This window comes from Leptosomus discolor, chromosome 5, assembly GCF_034619465.1.
Source record: "Leptosomus discolor isolate bLepDis1 chromosome 5, bLepDis1.hap2, whole genome shotgun sequence".
NCBI lineage: Eukaryota > Metazoa > Chordata > Aves > Leptosomiformes > Leptosomidae > Leptosomus > Leptosomus discolor.
In genome coordinates, this window is record NC_141395.1 from 6,125,945 (window position 1) to 6,145,379 (window position 19,435).

Sequence of the window (19,435 nt, forward strand, 5' to 3'; positions counted from 1 at the left end):
AGAGAGTCACTTTTAAAATGCTGAACTGTATATGCAGAGCTGTGTTGGTGTGGGATATGAAGAGATGTAGTCCCTGTACTGGTTATTTGGCAAACCTACTCCTTTGCTAACAGAGTTTATTTTGGTCATGCCACTGATATGTTTCATGCTCGAATGATATGAGGCTTTCCTCGTACCTCTGAGTCAATAGTATTTTTGTATCAGCAGTATCATAACAGGAGAGGATACTGATGTTTAATGATCAGTTGAAGAAGAGCAAGAAGTGTACTTCTGCTAAGGACAGTCTTATGCTCTCTCCCATCACATGCCTTTCAGCAGCAATAGCAGCTGCGTAACTGAATCATGAATTAACTGCTTCCTTGACTGGGAATTAGGATTTTGGGGGGTTTAAACCTAGTTGTGGTTGGATCAGTGAGCAGGGCTCATTCAGCTTGACACTGCAAGATCACTAGAGCCAGTTGAAGAGAACTAGTGAGAACAAAAGACTGTGATGAGGTAAAGGGCAGAATTACACCTTTGAGTATTGATGTGATTTGAAATTGTCTCAAGGCATCCTTTGGGCTGGACCCCAGTCCTTTAGAATCAGATACATCGGCTTGGCCGCTAAGCTACACAGCGCTGTGAGAAGCCTGTAATTACTTTTATACCATAGCAAGCTCATTGCTTGGTTATCGTATCTAAAATTAATCTTAAGATTTCTTTTACCATGTTTATTTTGGATCCATAGTTTTGCCCTCAGCTTAATTTCCTAAGATATTGCTGCTAAATGAAACCAGATGCAGACGTTAATTGTGCATATGATCAGTATAGTCATACAGTAGCTACCAACGTGTCCCAAACAAATTCATGAATTGCTACAGTTTTATTCTGCCCCTTCACATGCTTCATAGTTAGTCCTTCACATTTACCTTTGGCTCACACATGTTAGTTATTAACTAGGTGTTTATGTAGTGCATTATAAAGTCACTGAGATCTCACAGAAAGACCTCGTTCTGTAGCTAAATATATGGAAGTAAGAGGGGTGAAACTCTTATCCTTCACAACAGGGAATATACAGCTGGTCTAGAGTTCAGATGCAGTGGTAAAGTAGTGTACAACTGACCTGTACTACATTTACAGCTCTTACTCAAAAACTGCTTTGTCTAGCTGTATAATTGAGATACAACGAATTTTAAAGATGATTTTCAGCAATAAAGATTTTAATTTAAACTATAACAGTGTTTCAAAGTAGCAGACTTTTAGTCTAGTAACAGAATCCAGTGATCAGTTGAGATTGTATGGACAAGATTCTGATTGTTAGTGGTTCAAAGATATTTGTTAGGACTTTACTAGTTTACAAAAAGATATTTTCCACTAGGGCCAAATATTTCTTCTTCCTGCAGGTGGCATATTACCACCAGGCTTATTTAATCACCTTATTTCACCCTCCCATTCTGTCAGGTTTTACTGATTTTGGTCATCCAAGAGACCTTTTAGAACTGGAAAATTCCCTTAAGTTCCATTGCCTACCAGTCTGTACTTGGTCTTGTGGGACAGGTCTGTCACTCGCTCAGCTGACGTTCTCCCATACCTTTATCCATGAGATAGACTATGCTAAAGTACAGGAATTGCTGAAGACTTGAAAGTAACTGCTGCCGCCTTCTCTGAATCTGGCAAGGAATTTTTCCTTCATTGCTAGTCTGGCAAGAGACTAGTGGGTTTTTTTACTTCCTCACAGCAGGGCAGAAACCTAATTGGCTGATAAAGAAGACAAGATCGTATTGTAGCAGGTTAAAAATTTTTCAGTGCTTGGTAAGGGTAGTTATGTCAGCTTCCTCGATTAATTAAAATCAGAGAAAATACAAAGAATAGTTGGCATTCATAATGTTTGGAGCAGTAAGGAGACAAACCTTTCACTGATCCTCATTTTGCCTTCATTAAATGTAATGGGTGTTATTGTAATGATTTAAACTCATTTGTAATGTAAATGTCATGATTTAAACTCATCGCATGAATGCAATAAAACTCTTGGTTTGTTTGGAGGTGGGAGAAAAAGATGGCCACTGGCATCCCAAAGAGGTTGAAAAAAACATAACCAAGATGAAAAATGTAACGGCTACTATGGTAGTAAAATACTACTGTCTTAGTAATAATTATGATTTTCATATATCTGTCATAATGACTACTGAGATAGATAAAAGTATCTATGTGCATCAATCGGGTCTGTCTAGGGCTGTATCAGATGAGTTACTGAAGCTGAACCTTTACTTAAAGCGCTTTCTCACCTATGTCTTTACCTTGTTGGGGTAGCAATCAGCAGTGGACGTGAAAGAGGTTCATCAGATAACTTCATAAGTCTGATAATGTATTTAATAATATTATATGGTATTTCTATTTTCCAAAAGCATTAAAACTCTTAAAATTACTCTTAGGTAAAACTGTGTTTAAATCCTCATCTAGATCATGATGTAAGATTCCATTGTCTAAATTATTTTGTAGAATGTTTGCAGGAAGTGTTGATCGGAGTTACTAGTTACAAAAAAAAAACCCAGAAAGACTTGGACATTGAACGTTGGGATTGACTAGCACAGGAAGGGTGGAAACGATACAGACTATAGTTTAGCTGTGAGATCCAAAGTTTCTTTCTTCATAACACAATTGAAAGGGATACTCAATAAAATTGAAAGTTAGCAATTCTAACTGAGAAAAGGAATTAACTGTCCTTTCAAAGAGTAATTAGACTATATCATTTACTGCCAGTCAAGATTCTTGAGACAAAGCTTCAGTAAAATTCAAAGTTATGAAGGGCATTAAAGTGTTTTGTTTCTGAAAGCTGGGGTTTGAAACAATCTTTGAAGGGTATGCAGTTACTTTAACTGAGGGCAGATTATACTATACTTATGTTTTGATTATTTTTTCCCCCTCCATCTTTCTCTAAAGATTGCAGTCTAAGATGCTGAACTAGATGAATGACAAATGTGATTGAGAATTACTTTTCCCAAGGTCTAAGTTCTTACAATGCTAAAAAATGGAGGGAAAAGAGAGAAAAACAATTGCTGTTATAAACTTGATTAAAACTTAAACAATTGTACAAATCATATTCAAGATCAGATCTCACCTTGTCCAGGATCTGTATTTTCAGCACTTTTATCTATTTCTTCATGTTTGAATCAAATCAAGAAATGTTTTCAATTTATATTGGCTTGACTTTTGCAAATAGCAGACTTTGGTTCTTCCTGAATTTGTGCTGAAGTAATTATAATAGAAACAAGAAAAAGGCCAAAAATAATTAGATATTATTTCCCTATTCTTTCTCTTGAGCTGTTGTATATACTTCTCTTTTCACTTGTTTGGTATTTTCTTTAGAATTGAACGCATGAAGCAAATGCACATACTATCATGAAGTTCTTGACCAAATTGTTTTGTGTCAATTCTATGAGGCTTTTTTAGTTTGTAACTGAACTAACAGAAAATCTATATGCAAGAGAAAGCGGGAGTAAATTTTAAATGTACATCTTGTTCTCTTCTAAAATAATAGATAAAACAGCCACTCTGAGAAAGCGAGGACACAAAAAATGTACATGTCTACCAATTATTTTTTTGTGAATAAAAATAAATAAGTAAACCAAACAGATTTTCTTCATTGGGTGTTAGGCTATATCTTCAACATGGGATGTGGTACATTAACGCTGGTACCTGTGTACGTACTAAGCAGCTGCACAGTGCCACAAAACAGAGCTGAGAGTTCAAATTAACTGCTAGGTAATTGTGTTTACTTCTTGCTTTTGGATATGCTGTGTCGAGGAGATTTTTTTTTTCAATATCTGTTAAGATATAGAGGATAGCTGAGCACAGTAGTTACAAAGTCTATGGATTGGAGTTGCTGCCTTTAAGTTGCTTCACTACATGTTCAAAGAATCACCGACTGGTTTGGGTTGGAAGAGGCCTTAATTGCCTAGTACCAACCCCCTTGCCATGGGCAGGGACACCTCCCACCAGACCAGGTTGCTCCCAGCCCCATCCAGCCTGGCCTTGAGCACTGCCAGGGAGGGGGCAGCCACAGCTTCTCTGGGCAGCCTGTGCCAGTGCCTCACCACCCTCATAGTAAAGAATTTCTTCCTAATATCTAATCTAAATCTCCCCTCTTTCAGTTTGAAACCGTTACCCCTTGTGCTATCACTCCCCTCCCTGATCAAGAGTCCCTCCCCACCTCTCCTGCAGCCCCTTTCAGCACTGGAAGCCGCTCTAAGGTCTCCCCAGAGCCTTCTCTTCTCCAGGCTGAACACCCCCAACTCTCTCAGCCTGTCCTCACAGGGGAGGTGTCTATCCATGTTCCTTCATGGATATTTCACTATGTATTTTTCTTTTACAGACTCTCTTACCTTGGTTTGGATTTCACCGGAATATAAAATTTCTGAAAATTGTTTGCTATTTGGATATCTGTCCTCAGTCCTGCATAATATCAACACATTTACAGAGAAGTATAGGAGTCTTGCAGGCCACCACTCTGTACAAGCTCTTGAGTTCTGATTCCATGGTGGTATTTTTTCTACTTAGGTTTTCAAAACCTGTGTAGGAGATATTTTAAATGCAGCCAATATATTTCTCATTTTCACTAAATGTAAAAGCTATTAAAATTACATGTTAATATGATTTATTTTTAGCTAAAAATTCTACTTGCAACATTTATTCTGAATTTGAATGTGGGAATGGTGAATGCATTGATTATCAGCTGACTTGTGATGGCATTGCTCATTGTAAGGACAAGTCTGATGAGAAACTTTTCTACTGTGGTAAGTATTTCCAGATGTTTCACCTTCACATTCTTATTTTGTTTATATATGCTTATGTTGGTTCCTCTGTGACTTTTCTACTCATTCGTACCAACTGCTCACCAAGATGCACAAGAAGAAAATGCCAACTCGCACATTAAAAAAAATCTGACATTATATGGATAGCATATGAACATATGAACATACTTGCCTTGTAAACTTCATGTATTAGCTGACTTATACTTAACAAAAAGCATATCAAATGTTCTCATATTTCTGTCTCAAAAACAAAAGTGAGGAAAAAACACAACTAGCTGCTTTTGCAAAGATGAGAAATTGAGTATTTTCATCTTTAATTTAGCAATTTTGATTTATTTTTCCATATTTAATAAGATTTTCTCTGTGAATAGAAAACACTAAAATAGAATTATTCAAAAATGGCTGTGTAATAGATCTCTTTCTAACAATTTTTCTGTTTAAGTTTATAGTATCACCATTCTTCATACCAATCAGTCTGCACCTTGCAACAAGTTAGTCACAAGGATGTTTACTCATTATTTTCATAATTTTCCCAAGGGATTCTATCCTTATCTAGGGTTTTTTTTTCCCTAATAATCACTAACTGAATCACTTCCAGGGTTTGTTTTTGTCCAACTGAGTTTGCCTGCTGCACTGTCTAAAACACTGCTTTTCAAATAATTTCCCAAATCACTGAGTCACCTTGGTGAGTTCTTGGGTCCTGCACGTCAAGTGAGATCTTGTTACCCCTGTGCCTGTAACTCTTGGCCGCCTTTTTGTTCTGTGTATCTCTGTCACAGCCTTGGAATCTCTTCTGTTTCCCGAATGAACAATCTCATGTCATTTCAAACACACCCGTTGTGTTTATACCTGCCACCTCTACAGTTTGGTGAAAGTATCTGCTTTACTTCCTGGAGTTTACCTCTGCCATTTTAATAGCCAAGGCTGATACTGGGGAAAAAGAAACAACTAGAATTTTTTTGTTCCTTAAAAAAATTGACACCAACAATCTTAGTATAGCAACTGATACTTTGTCATTTTTCTTTCATCTTCAATTTGTCTCGTTAGCTTTCAGACGGTTTGATCGTGTCATGTAAAACTAACAGTAACATTCCATCAGATCATCTACATGTAGATAACCAAGGAGGTTGGTTTGTTTGACTCTGAAGAAAGGGAACACATCAGACAAGGAAATAAGAATCTGGAATATAAAAAGCACTGCTAGTTACCAGGGGGGAAAGGTCAAAGCACTGAAAAGTAAACGACTTACGTCTGTAAATTCATTCTTAGGTTTCCTTACTAAGTATGTGTTGATATATTTGTGTTTATGTCTGCATATTGCTTAAAAATTTAAAAAACAAAAACTACCACCACCTCCAAAAAACCCAGTCAGATATATTTTTATATGGATTAGACCTCTTTGTCTCTACTATTAATTTTAGTCATTTATTTCATTCACAGTTCATGGAAGACTAAGGTTTCATATAGTTTCTTTTACTTTGTTAGGAGAGGAGAGTAGACTGAAGGAATAGAGAGAAAGTCATCTGGGAACAGAGAAAGTTGTAGGGGATGAGGGATCTCAAAATACTCTTTCTTGTCATTCCAGAGAAGATGTCTTATGTCAGTAGTCTGAGGATAACTGAGCTGCTAAAACTATTTTAGACTTTATTCTACATATAAATGCAAGGTCCAACAATTTGTCTTTCTGTGGATTTGCCACATAATTTTATGAAGGGCATTATATTAGTTTATAGTGTGGCAGTGTAAGTTTTGCTTTATTGAAATCAAACGTACTGAACTTTTTGCTGCTTTTTACTTGGAGAAAAGAGGCAGAGCTGTGGTTCTGTCGTGCACGAGGTCATATACAGTATGTTGTTTTCTGAATCTGATAAAGTACTGAATGCTAGACTCATTATTATCAATTAACTAATCCAATGAACATTATTTATTATTGTGGCATGACTTCTACGATGGTTAGGGCTTTAGGAATTCGTTCCTGAATTTTCAAACATGTCAACATAGGTAAAATTCATACAGTCTTCAATAGTGCACCTACTTGGGCAGAACACTTTCAGTATTAGGATTCAGAAGTCTAGAAACTTTTCTGCTGATATTTTTTGTTATTTTTCTCTCCATGTATTCCTGATATGGTTTAGAGCAAATTTGGTATTTTTCATTCTATAGCATAGAATTACTGATGCTATATGCAAACACTGTCACGTGCCTGACAAAAATGTGTCAAAACAAATACATTTAAAGCACATTTTTATACCACAAGATAATGAAAACTGGGAATTAGGGTTTCCTTTTTCTTTTTTTTTTTTTTATTCTTTTGGTTTTTTATCATGCTTTTATTTATTATTCTTTATCTGTTTATCAGTCCAAGTTCTTCTGATGGAAAATATATGAACAGTTTCTGAGGGTTTTCCTGTAGCTTCAGATGCATTTTCATTTAAAATGTTTTTCTGGGATGTTTGTCTGGTTGTAACGTAAAGCTAGTTTTATTACATATCAAGTGTCTAAATGAAATTATGTGCTTGTGCTTAACTTTCCAGAAAACAGAGGCTGTCGGAAGGGCTTCAAGCCATGTTCTAATCGTCGCTGTGTTTCAAGTCACAAAGTATGTGATGGTGTAAATGACTGTGGTGACAACTCTGATGAATTTGACTGTAAAGGTAAATAACAGTTATTTGCAAGGTGATTTTGGAATATTGCTCTCTTAAATACTTAGCATGTAAATAGAAGTCGCTTGAAAATGCATGTAACTTTATTGGGACCACAGGTGCTTGGGTTTCTTTTGTTGGAATTCAAAACCAAGCAGGTGCACACTGGTATGTTTGAGAAAGCCCATGTTGGGATTGATATGAAGACTGATTTTGGTTTACACCTACAGTCCTCTAGAAGGAGAGTGGTTTTGGCTATGGAAAACTCAGAAAATATAGGTGCTGCTGCTTCTGTGAAGTAGTAAATTAGAGAGTATCTTTACTACAGACGGAAGGGTTGAAAGGTGGGTGATTTCTTCTCTGCATCTGCTGCACTGTTTCTTCGTTGAAGTAGCTAGTGTTCCATTTCTTTGCTGCTCAGCTGCATGGCAATGTCTGTGTCCTTTGCAAAACTTACTGGAGTTGGCTCCTCTTTATATCAGAATTGGTTTTATGTCTTAAAACATGAATATATTCTGTGCATCAGCCAATGAATAAAGACTGGCTAGCAGACAACGCAAATCCTTAGTTAGAATTCAGAACGATTGGAGGGGAAATTATTCCACAGTATATAGCTAAAAGCTGTGTAGCTGTAGTAACTAGCACTGTTTTTAAAGCACGGCATGGGTTTTAATCATTTAGCTGAAAATGAGTAGAGAGAAAAGCGTGCAGGCAAAAAACCCCAGCCCGGTGTTACATGAACGAAATCGGAGAGATTCGTAGGTGGGCCTGCAAGTTCTTCCTTCACGTGGTGATTGTCTCAAATTGAATAGAATTATCTAGAGATGGACTTTTAGGCTCAAAAAGTATTTGGAAATTAGAAACTTATGCTTTCAAGTTTATTATACCTTATATTTCTATTGAACTTTTAGCTATGGGAGGTACAGTGTGTTCAGAGCTCCTCATTCTAAAAGGTAGAAGGTTTAAACATAATGCGTAAAATATGCATGTGAAGTCTCTGTTTAGTACACAAATTTACATCTTTCATAACCATATGTTATAGATTCAACATGTGCTTCAACAGAATTCCGTTGTGCAGATGGGATTTGCATTGGAAAATCAGCACAGTGCAACCAGATCATTGACTGTGCAGATGCTTCAGATGAAAAGAACTGCAGTAAGTTTGTGTTTGTGGTTCATCGTAGCATCTGTTCCATGATTATTCCTTTTATGTAGCAGTTAATTCATAGTCATGACTAGCTGGGTACCAGCAGCTGCATGGTCTGCGCAAACTCAAGCTAAACCTGAAAACCAAACTATAAGGCTCTCAATCGGTGTTAGGTGTGATACAGTAACTTACTGTCTCTTTCCAGATGATACAAACTGTGCTTACTTCTATAAACTTGGAATAAAATCTTCAGGATTTATTAGCTGTAATTCAACTTCACTTTGTATACTGCCAGAATGGATATGTGATGGATCTAATGACTGTGGAGATTATACAGATGAACTGAAATGCCCAGGTAACTGTGAAAAACGAGACAAAAAACCAAACCAAAACAAAACACAATAAAAAATTACTTTAAAAAAAAAATTCCTATATTTCTGGTTCTGTTTTCTAATTGTGTTGCAACATGTTTATTCAGTCAATATTTATATTTAATAGAGATTAATATAATGCTGAATGCAATTTTTTTCACCAGTCTTTATTTTGTGTTTCATTAGATTACACAAATTAATACAAATTACTACTGCATTACGGAAAACTGTATTGTCTAGCTTTCTATTTCTTCCAAGTTAGGTCTGTCATTAATCATTTTTATTTGAGTAAAATATTAGTCTTTAGTAGAGCAGATGAAATCTTACTTTTGCCTTGTATCCGTGCAAATACATTTTAATTTTTTTGTTTGTTTTCAAAATTGACTCATGCTAGATTGTCATTGCCCTCCTGTGCCCCATATCTCTTTCTTCTAAGGATTAATATTTAGAAAAAATAAATATTTACTAATTAATAAATATTATTAATTTGTAAAAATAAAACTTTTCAATTTATGTTTTAAAATACATCCAATTTTTGCCTAGTAATTAACAGCAGCTGTTCGTTCCCATTTAGTATTCTGTTTTTCTGTGTGATAATCCCAGTGTGTCACCAGAGTCTTCAGTTAGAATTCTCATATGTTTTGTGACAACTTTCTTGATGAAAATATTACCAGGATCCAGAAGGAACCTAGAACTTCAGCACTAATGTCAATTCAACCTGACACTGAGAACTTTCATCTTTCCTATAAGCCAGATGCATATTAAATTATAGTTTCCTTTCTAATCTTCATATTCTCCTGATTATCTATTAATTCTTTAGGATTTGCTGTATATAATACTTCATTGAGCTCAAAATAGCTTAGAGTTACTGTATTTCCTTTGTCTATAGGGCTGGTTTTTTCCACACCAAAGAAGATTTTGAGGGCAGTGTGCTATAGCTTCAGTAAACTAATGTTGCAGAAGTAAACTAATGTTGCATTTTATTCCTTCATCCGTTTATTTGTATTACTTTATTCTGTCTTTCAAATGTGTGCCAAAAGCTTCCATCATTTTAATGTGTGACTAATTGTCTGGATCATTCCTCCCTTTATTTGGAAGCAACACCATTCCAATTCAACCTACATGCGATTGATTTCCTTCGTCATTTCATTCAAAACTGACCAACTTTGGCACGTTAAGTTTTTGAGTGTTGTTTCTATTCTGAATATGATAATTCCCCCAGTCTTTGTTCAGTGTTGTTGTTCTTAGAGAAAATTAAGGCAAAATATTCATTTAGGAGTGGCTGTACTTAGACAATCTTTCGTATCTATCCAGTCATCATAGACATCCCACTTCTTTCTTTATTGTTTTTTTTTTCTATTCATACAGCTATAGAAGCCATAAATATAACTTTAACTTTGTTTTAAAGAGAGAGAGAGGGGAAGAAGCAAAACCAGTGTCGATAGCCCCAATACAATAAGGGAGTAATAGAAACCTTGGCAGAGAGCTTCAGTGATCTCCAGTGCTTGGAACTAGTGTGTATTGCCTTGGTTTTCCCAGGCAAAGACCTTGCTTGAGATTTTGGAAATAACCTGTGCTACTCATTGAACTAGAATTTGTGCTTACCTCATGAAACCAAATATATGGTATGTTTTCTTTCCTCGCATCTGTTTTCTAACCATTCATTAAAGTAAAATCTTAAATTACTTTCACGCTCTACAAAGAAAGCAAGCAAGGAAGAAGAATTTTTTAATTTGTGACAAATTCTAAGTCTCCGGCTCCGACATCAGCAGTATGCCTCCAGTTAGTCAGTGCATGCATCAGATTTGTAGCTTATCCCAGTGAATGTGACAAAAATCGTGCCACATTTAGGTTTCTTGTAGGTGACGGTGGATAGATGAGAAGGGCAGTTTCTTCAGCTGGTGTAAAACAACAAACAGTGTTATCTACCCAAGCTCGAAACCTGTAAACTGAACTACTTTCCTCTATAGGTCCTTTTAATTTAGTTTGAAGCTGTGCTCTGATTCTTCTCTAAATAAATGAAGTATTTTAGCTCCCTAAACTACTTAGCTACCACTATTTGCTATGAACGCAATTTAATATAAATAGTATTTTTTGCATTTTTAGACATAAACACTTGGTTGCCCATTAGTATTCAGAAACTTAGCAGAAATGTTTTAGGCTCCTAATCATACTAGTAGAGACCATTTTACATTACATTCTTTATTTTGTCACAGTTCAAAACAAACCCACATGTGAAGAAAATTATTTTGGTTGTCCTAGTGGAAGATGTATTCTGACCACCTGGCTTTGTGATGGGCAGAAAGACTGTGAGGATGGAGTAGATGAATTGCATTGTGGTGAGCATTTTATCTTGTTTGTGTTTCTGTAATCGCTAATGCGCTTTGCAAGCAGAAGGAAGTGTGCGTGTGTATCTCAGAGACTGAATCTAGAGCCATAGAGAGAGATCTTTCATACTGTATTTTCAGATTCAGCTCTAATAATTCATACTGCCAATACCTTAAACCCTGTCTCATGGCAGAATGAAAGCCCTGTCAAAACCTTTTTCACCTAAAGATATGTTTGTATACAGACTTTTCTATTGCTTTAATTTCACTGATGATTCGTAACTCCTCACTAGGACAGTTTTATAGATATAATCAGTTCATATCAGTCTCTGGATCCCAACAGGAAGTAACCAAATCATACCTTTAAGAAATAAAAATAGATATTTATTCTTATCAGAGGCCATACAGGTATGATTATTTAAAGTAACAACAAAAATGATGTGAATAAAATACAGCATAAACTGTGAATAGGTTAAAGGTCCATTCTGTCTCAGACCTTTTAAGATTCTTAAACTCTACCTAATTGAGGAGCGAGGCAGGTTGGGTTTGGTCATAGTGAGAGCTTGTCTTTTAACTTAAATTTGTATGAATTAACTGAATGGACTAGCTCTATAATTAAAAAGTAGCAGAATAGCACAAAGCAATACCAAGTTTTCCTATTGCCTATTTTAAAAAAAAACTTAATTTTTTATATTCTTTTTTTTTTGCTTTACTGCTTATTAACATGACCGAAATTTATATGTTACTCCCCTCATGACCCAGTTTCCATGAACATGCTTCTGTATTTGATTTGCAGTTTACATCACATATATACATCTTACAATTTCAAAATAGCAACCGCTGTGCATTATGAAAATCGGGAGGTTTTGTGCTGATCACATTCATCAGGCCTAACTCAGTGTTTACGTTTCCAGGCTTTATTACACAGACATACGCAATCCTGTAAAACCTATTAGATCATTTTTGTGGGAGAGAGGGAAGGGGGTTGTGTCAATTCTTTTTTCCCCGCTTATTGCTCTTACTCATTTTGAGGTGCTTGCTACAAAACTCTACTTCTAGATTCAGATTGCAATACTTACAGTTCTTTTTATTGTTAATATTAAAATTTGTTGTCATCAGTTAAAAGCAAAATAAATTTTATTCTCAAAGAAGTCTGGGAAAAGTGAGCAATGTGAAGTTTTCAGAAAAGGTCATAGTAATAGCATTTCTTTAGAGCAGTTGTGCGGACTGAAATGCAGAAGCATGCCATTATTTTTAATGTATACAGAAGTGCAAGTGGCACGACAAAATGCAAACACACAGCAATTTTTCTTGTGAGAGAAAAGAACATGAAATCTCCTAAAGATGGAGTTAAATACTGGAATAAGAAGAGCAAAGCTGTGTGGGAAAATTTGGACAGTGCTGTCTCTGCCCTACTACCAGGCTAAAGCACTTCACTGCAGTTACAATATCTGTGTGAAATACACAAACCAGATTTATGTTTTTAAAGTATTTGTTGTCCGGCTACTAGCAAAATATTTAAAAATATTACAATGTGTTTTGAACGTTTTCCTATTCATTTATTTATTTATTTTTATAAATGTATGGGTGAATGCAAACTCTTAGACAAACTGGAAACATTCTGAATACCATGATTAGGATTATATGTGTTTGAGTGTTTGGGTTCACTAAAACTGGGAGGACAGAAAGGAGCAGTGTGGAGATTCCTAACCTATGCTAGAAAACACAGGGAACGCAGTGGTGTTGTGAGCTAACAAATGCAGTGCCTGGTGTCATTCCTAGATTCGTCTTGTTCATGGAATCAATTTGCTTGCTCTGCAAACAAATGCATCTCTAAGCAATGGATTTGTGATGGTGAGGATGACTGTGGAGATGGTTTAGATGAGAGTGACGCTATTTGTGGTAAGTAGAATAATTTTAGTTCTGTATTGTCAGAGACCAAGTGATCCAAGAAGGTGGTGGAAAGGGAACAAGTACAGAATCTCCAAAGGGCATGTGCTTTAAGGATAGGGTATTAGAGGATATCCTCCCCCAGCCACCTCCAACCAGCACCTAGATACCTTTTTATGGGCACTATATGAGTTGTGTATAGTCTCTCAGTGAAGATATGGCACACCAACGTGGGCAAAAGGAGAACCCAACTTTCTCCAGTTCCCATCCTTGAGGTAAAACCCATGTATTGCTGTTTGAGTTTTACATTTCATTGGTAGGTGCTTGAAGACACTAAAGTTGGGTTTTTTCTCTAGCTCTTTTTTTCCTATTCTCTTTAAATTTTTGTATATACAGTCATAAGCATTGCATAATATTCCTCTCAAATTCCCAAACACTTCAAATTGCATAAGGAATTGAAAGTTTTATTTTCATTCTGGCATTCAGTTGACTGGAAATGTGTTAGTGATTTTTTTGCAGGAAAATCACATTGTCAAGTCATAGTGTCACAATTCCATGATATTTTATACATTGGTTCCATCCTTATCTATGCTGTATTTTAAGATTTTCTTTTTAAAATTCCAACTTTTCACTCGTGTGTATATATATATAAATTTCTTCCTTTTCAAAAATCCTCTTACTCCAAGTCTACTCAAGAAAGAGTACTTTATTCCTTATTTCATGTGTGATACCACAGTAGAAATATTGTTGATAACTTTACAGGAAGTGTTAAGTAGACAGAGAAGAAATCTCTTCAGCTTCTATTCAGAGTTCTGGTTTGCTAAGTATTTTCTTAATCAAACATAGATGTAGAAATGCAAACAAATAAAAAGGACAAAGGTGGAAATTGTACTGGTTTACTGTGGAAAAATATGCATGAATTATTACATTGTCTTCAGGTACCATCCATCTACAATACAATTTCTCATGATGTTCAGGTCATGCTGAGGACTGGGGAGTTGGAAGCAATGTCTGTTGGAAAGGGAAGATTTCTCTTTGCCTCTCTCCCGTAGGAAAGGAGAAGGTGTGAAATGAGAGGACAAGCACCTCATCTGGGACTACTATAGAACAACGTGAAACCCTAAAAAGCATCGAGGCCTGAAGCTTAATAGGAAACTTAGAGCAGAAAATAGAAAAAGGGAATGGAAAACAAAGGCCAGCAAACTGCCAAGTGTCACTACAACATACTTTTGGGTTTTTTTTCTCCTTTTAAGGTTGTTTGGAATTACTGCTTTTGGTATCTTGACTTGCAATACATTGTAGATCTCTTCTTAGAAGAAAGCCCACCAATAAAATTTTAGGCCATCTCTTGAAGAGAGAAAAGTCCACACCAGTTATGAAGAGGGGAGAGTTAAGGTTGTATTTCTTCTTGGGACTAAGAGGCAGATCTGAATTGCAAGAATGAAAGAGAGATGAAGATGACTTCACATTTTTAGTCTTAAAAAAAAATCAATATTTGTTTAACATTAACTTCAGAAGTATAAAAAATAACAAGTAAGAAAAGTTGTCTCTCTTGCATAAATAGTGCAACAATTAAATTTTTTAATTTGTTTTACTATTTTATTTATTTCTAATTAAAATTAGTAGAAAATACACTGTCTCCTTTTTAGTAAAGTACGTTTAACTTATCTAAGAAAATAAGTGGTGGATTGTGCAAAAATTTACTTCCAGAGTAAAATTAATCCTAGGATATAATATTATAATATTCTTATCTGAAGAAAAGGCTGGTTAAAAAAAAAAAAATCAAATAGACAATATGCTGAGTTACTTGCATTAGAACTGTCAGGTATTTTCTTACTCCCACCTCTACTGTACCTACACCTTGTTCTTTTCTACATTCTACTTCTTCATGCAAGTTTTTAATACATTTAGCCTCCTGGCACAGAGTACACTGGCGCAAGGATTGCGGTTTACAAGACTAGATCCTTTGTTTGGTCAGTCCAAACACGCAGTCAAACATGAAGACCAAAATTTATTTGAGAAGTTATTCTGCTGGGCAGTTTTCATCAAGTGTGGTAGATTAAATATCCTTGCAGAAAATAGAGACTGAAAAAAGGAAAAGAATGGAAGAAATAGCAGATTGTCAAAATTTTATTGTAAAATACAGTCTTAGCCAGTAAGTTTGTCATACTCTGCAGAATAAGGTCTTCTTTTAGTCTTATTTTTAAAGGAAAACTCTTACTGAATCATTACTCATTACCTTAAAAAACATCAGTTAGAACATGTTCAGGACTCGTGTAATTTTTTTTCAGGTTCAGTGACCTGTGCAGCAGACACGTTCAGTTGCTTAGGCTCCCATGCCTGTGTTCCCCAGCACTGGCTTTGTGACGGTGAAAGAGACTGTCCTAACGGAAGCGATGAACTGTCAACAGCAGGCTGTGGTAGGTTTGCACGTTAAAAATATATAGTATTTCTTTTCGTGGTACTTCTGCCTTTGCAATATGCAGGTGCTGTTTGTGTCTGTAGTATCATGCCCTTATACTGTCAAGATTGTTAGTGAAGGTTGATGAACCACATGTCAGCAGACCTGCCAGGATCCTTCAATGTTTTAATCAGCCTAACATCTTCAGGTTTTGTTAATATATAGAGGATTGCAGGGGGGTGTCGTGTCGTAGGCGTTATACAGCGTGTTTACTAGTGAAAATTAGCACATTATTGACCATGCAGTTTTATGGCTCTTCCTGTAGAAAATGCTGCTGCAGGGGAACATAGGAAGGACATCTGTATTGCCCGAATGTCCTTTTCCTCAGAGGCAGACCTTAGGTTAGTTGTAGACAGCATCAACTCCTGAAGCCTTTGTCTTGCATTACATGAGATTTTAGCTATCCTTACTTCTTTAGCTGTCTTTCTGCTATTGAATTGTGCGGTGCTCTGTGTGACTCAAAAGTTATGATTATTTTCATTGAATCCACTCGGACTAACTACTTCTCATTTCATCTTTCTTTAAGGAAATGGCTGTGTATCTTATTGTTCTCAATTTCATTTATTTTTATGTACTGTATTTTCCTTAGCTCCTAATAACACTTGTGACGAGAATGCTTTCATGTGCCATAATAAAGTCTGCATTCCCAAACAGTTTGTGTGTGACCATGATGATGACTGTGGTGATGGATCAGATGAATCTCTGGAATGTGGCAAGTATAACAAAAGTAGAGTAAATAGAAAAATTTTGGACTGCTAACTGTAAGGCCTTCTGCAAGGCCTCTTACTCTGACGCTATTGAAAAAGAAAGCTCTTCCCTTTTTAAATTTTTTTTAATGTTAACTTTTAAATTATGCATTAATTAATACAACTCGGTATTAACTTCAAGCTGGAGCTACAGTGACAAATTATTTGCTGTAGTTGTGACTTACAGTTGATTGCTAATAACATTTAACAGAATTTAAAAATGTATGGTCTGTAATTCCTTGTTTATTGTGTATATCTGGTTTATAGTTCTTTTTTGTCTTTGTCTCTATACACATTTTTTCTAGCAAATAATGAAACTTTTCTGTCATGATTATTGCTGCAGTTAAATTATATCAACTAAAGCCATATGTGAATGTTTAAAATTTTCACTATTCATATGAATTTAGGGTTTCATATATTATGTGACTGTCTGTACAGTATATCTAGGCCATACTCAGAAACATTCATCTATATAAAATTTATGGAAAACATAGAGCAAATATTCCGTCCAAAAAGATGAATTACTGGTTATCATGCCTGGTTTTGTGCAGTTGAAATCTATATTGCTTATTTACTCTATTAAATTTGCTCAAGAGATGAGAACCACTGCAGAAGATAGCTAGCTATGTATTTTGGGCTTTTCTAGTGTACACACCACCTGAAGTGTACATGCATAAATGATGTAAGTAGACGTCCAATGATTGTAAGAAAAATCATGTTTAGTATTTGTGTTTAGCAAAATTTTTCATGTAAAGTCCGAGTCAAACTTGTAATGGAACATTGTAGGAAAATAATATAGTGTAGCAAATAAGAACTTAGTTGTTTGGTGGTCATAGAAGGAGCAGATTTCATCCACATCATTTAGAACTGTCTATGACATGGAAAAAATCTGCTCCTGTGGTGAACTGGGCAGTCACCAAATTGTCCTTTCTCTCTATGCTGCCCAGAAGGAGGCTGGTACTTGTGAGGCATCAGCCGTTCCTGCTGCATTGACATTAGAGAGGCCACATCAGGAGAGCACCTTGGAAACAAAGCTCCCACTCACCCCCACGTACAGCGTTTTGGCTCACATGCAGTGTGTTGAAGCAAGTGAACTGACAGGAGGAAAAAAAAAAAACAAAAAAAAAACAAAAAAAAGCTGAGCTGGTTGATACACTTCAGCCGGTGGTGGGCATGAAGTCCACAACAGCAGGAGAGCGCTAGCGTCAAGATCCTGAAATGCATCCAGTGTGGATACTGGGTTGTCATTACCAGCTCTTGCATTCTACTGTTCCTCCCTTGCTGTGCCACATGCTTGCCAGCATAGACTTCTGGATCCTTGAAGAAAGAAAGGAACAAACACACCTTTCCTCGCCAGCTCCGTTTGCTTTTCCCTTATGTGAACTACACGGTGTTTTGAAAGGAGCAGTTTGCAACAATAAGCTGTTGTAGGGAAACACTGCTTAGTTCGTGTGGTTTAAAACAAATCAGGTTCAAAGCAGGTCATTGATATATTAATGCCAGATAACTAATTGGAAATCAGTGAGCTATCCATTCAGCATCACTAGCAGCAACACAGCGGGCTAATCACACCTGCCAATTGGTGGTAGATCTTATGCATTTTGAAACGCCACTTTAAAATTAGGGCCCAAAAGTTCTGAGCACACGGACACACGCAGAGCAATGGGACCTTCTGCCCCAGCGCGGGACGTGGGGTTGCTGGCAGATGTACCCGCTAACCCGCAGAGGGCTGTAGCGCTCCATGAGGTCAGGCAGGCAACCCGGCTTGGTGTAGCCATCCTGCCAGGTTCGCAGCCCACGCTGTGATGTTTTGGATAGCACTGCTCTCCACACAGATGTGGTGCTCTGGGCCCTTTTGCCAAAAGGAGGCCGTGACAGTGGACCCACACAGTAATTAAACTATAAACGATTTCCTTCATTAGTAATAGTTCATGCGTGCCAGAACCCTTTCTAGAAAGTGACCCATTATGGGTTTGTTCCTCTACTTAGCCCTGTATGATCAGGTTGAATGGAGGGGGAGTGGGAGAACCTTCAGGTTTTACTTGGAAGCAATCTTCAATTCCTAAATAAGTATTTAGAGCTAAACAGCCACAAACGTTGGAAATAGGCACATTTCTTTCTTTGTGCTTATAGTTTCTTGCTGGTGTATTTAATTTTCTATAGCATCACGTATACGCATGGTTCCTTAAAATGCTGACAAATAAATAGTGATAGTTTGACAGACTTTGGGAAAGAGACAGGAGGGGAAAACAGCAACAGAAGCAGAGGATGTGCAAACTCCTGATGTAATTGTAGTATGGACCTGCCTTCAGGCACTGGCTCTATTTGATTTCTACTGACTGAACTGTACAGCAATGATGGTTTTGTGTTGCACTGCTACAATGCAATTTGCTGTTAGATGGTAATTAAATACACACCTCAGTGGTGATGAGGGTGGTAAACTTGTTATACTGTAACGTTAGGAAAGGGTTACATTCTTCTGTGAGCAAGGGCGCTGCTCATAGAAACTAGGAATCAAACTCCAAAACACACTTTTCAAGGTGTTGTCAAGGTGTTGTTTACAAGGATGGAAAAGTAAAACACCAAGATTTTAAACTTTGATTTCTGCTTTCACTGCAAACTAGGCAGCCTCATCATAGCTGTGTTAGATTCCAGAGCTAGACCTCTGCATCTTGGTATCAACAACAAAAAAATACTCTTCAGCAACTGGCCCGCTAAAGGGGATGAAATTTGATTTGAAATATATTCCTAAAAGCTGAATTAAGCGAATGCATTTTAAAATCTAGATTTTTTTTTTTCTATCTGTGCCATTGAAAGGTGTATTTTCTTATTTCTTCTACAGTATTATTCAGATATAAGATAAAAATGGGATTGGTGATTGAAGTAACCACTTTTTACTTGTATCAGTATTTGCATCTAAACACATTTTAAAAGTTCATGATCATTCTAATGCTTGAAAATTTCTTTGATAGAAGTTTTGATTCCATTATATAATCCTCTCTTTTTAATGAAATATTAATAATTAGCTACTTGCAAACAGAAGAATAGCAATATTTCAAGC

The 19,435-nt window shown here is 36.4% G+C and overlaps 1 protein-coding gene across 1 annotated transcript in view; it reads left to right on the plus strand.

Moving 5' to 3' along the window:
• LRP1B (LDL receptor related protein 1B) overlaps window positions 1-19,435 on the plus strand; it is a 578,117-nt gene that overhangs the window by 431,461 nt on the left and 127,221 nt on the right. Inside the window, exons 48-55 of the mRNA XM_086465459.1 lie at window positions 4,644-4,772; window positions 7,325-7,444; window positions 8,475-8,588; window positions 8,785-8,934; window positions 11,167-11,289; window positions 13,060-13,179; window positions 15,459-15,587; window positions 16,218-16,340. Of these exons, the coding sequence (XP_086321585.1) occupies window positions 4,644-4,772; window positions 7,325-7,444; window positions 8,475-8,588; window positions 8,785-8,934; window positions 11,167-11,289; window positions 13,060-13,179; window positions 15,459-15,587; window positions 16,218-16,340 (1,008 nt within the window). The remainder of the gene's footprint in view (window positions 1-4,643; window positions 4,773-7,324; window positions 7,445-8,474; window positions 8,589-8,784; window positions 8,935-11,166; window positions 11,290-13,059; window positions 13,180-15,458; window positions 15,588-16,217; window positions 16,341-19,435) is intronic.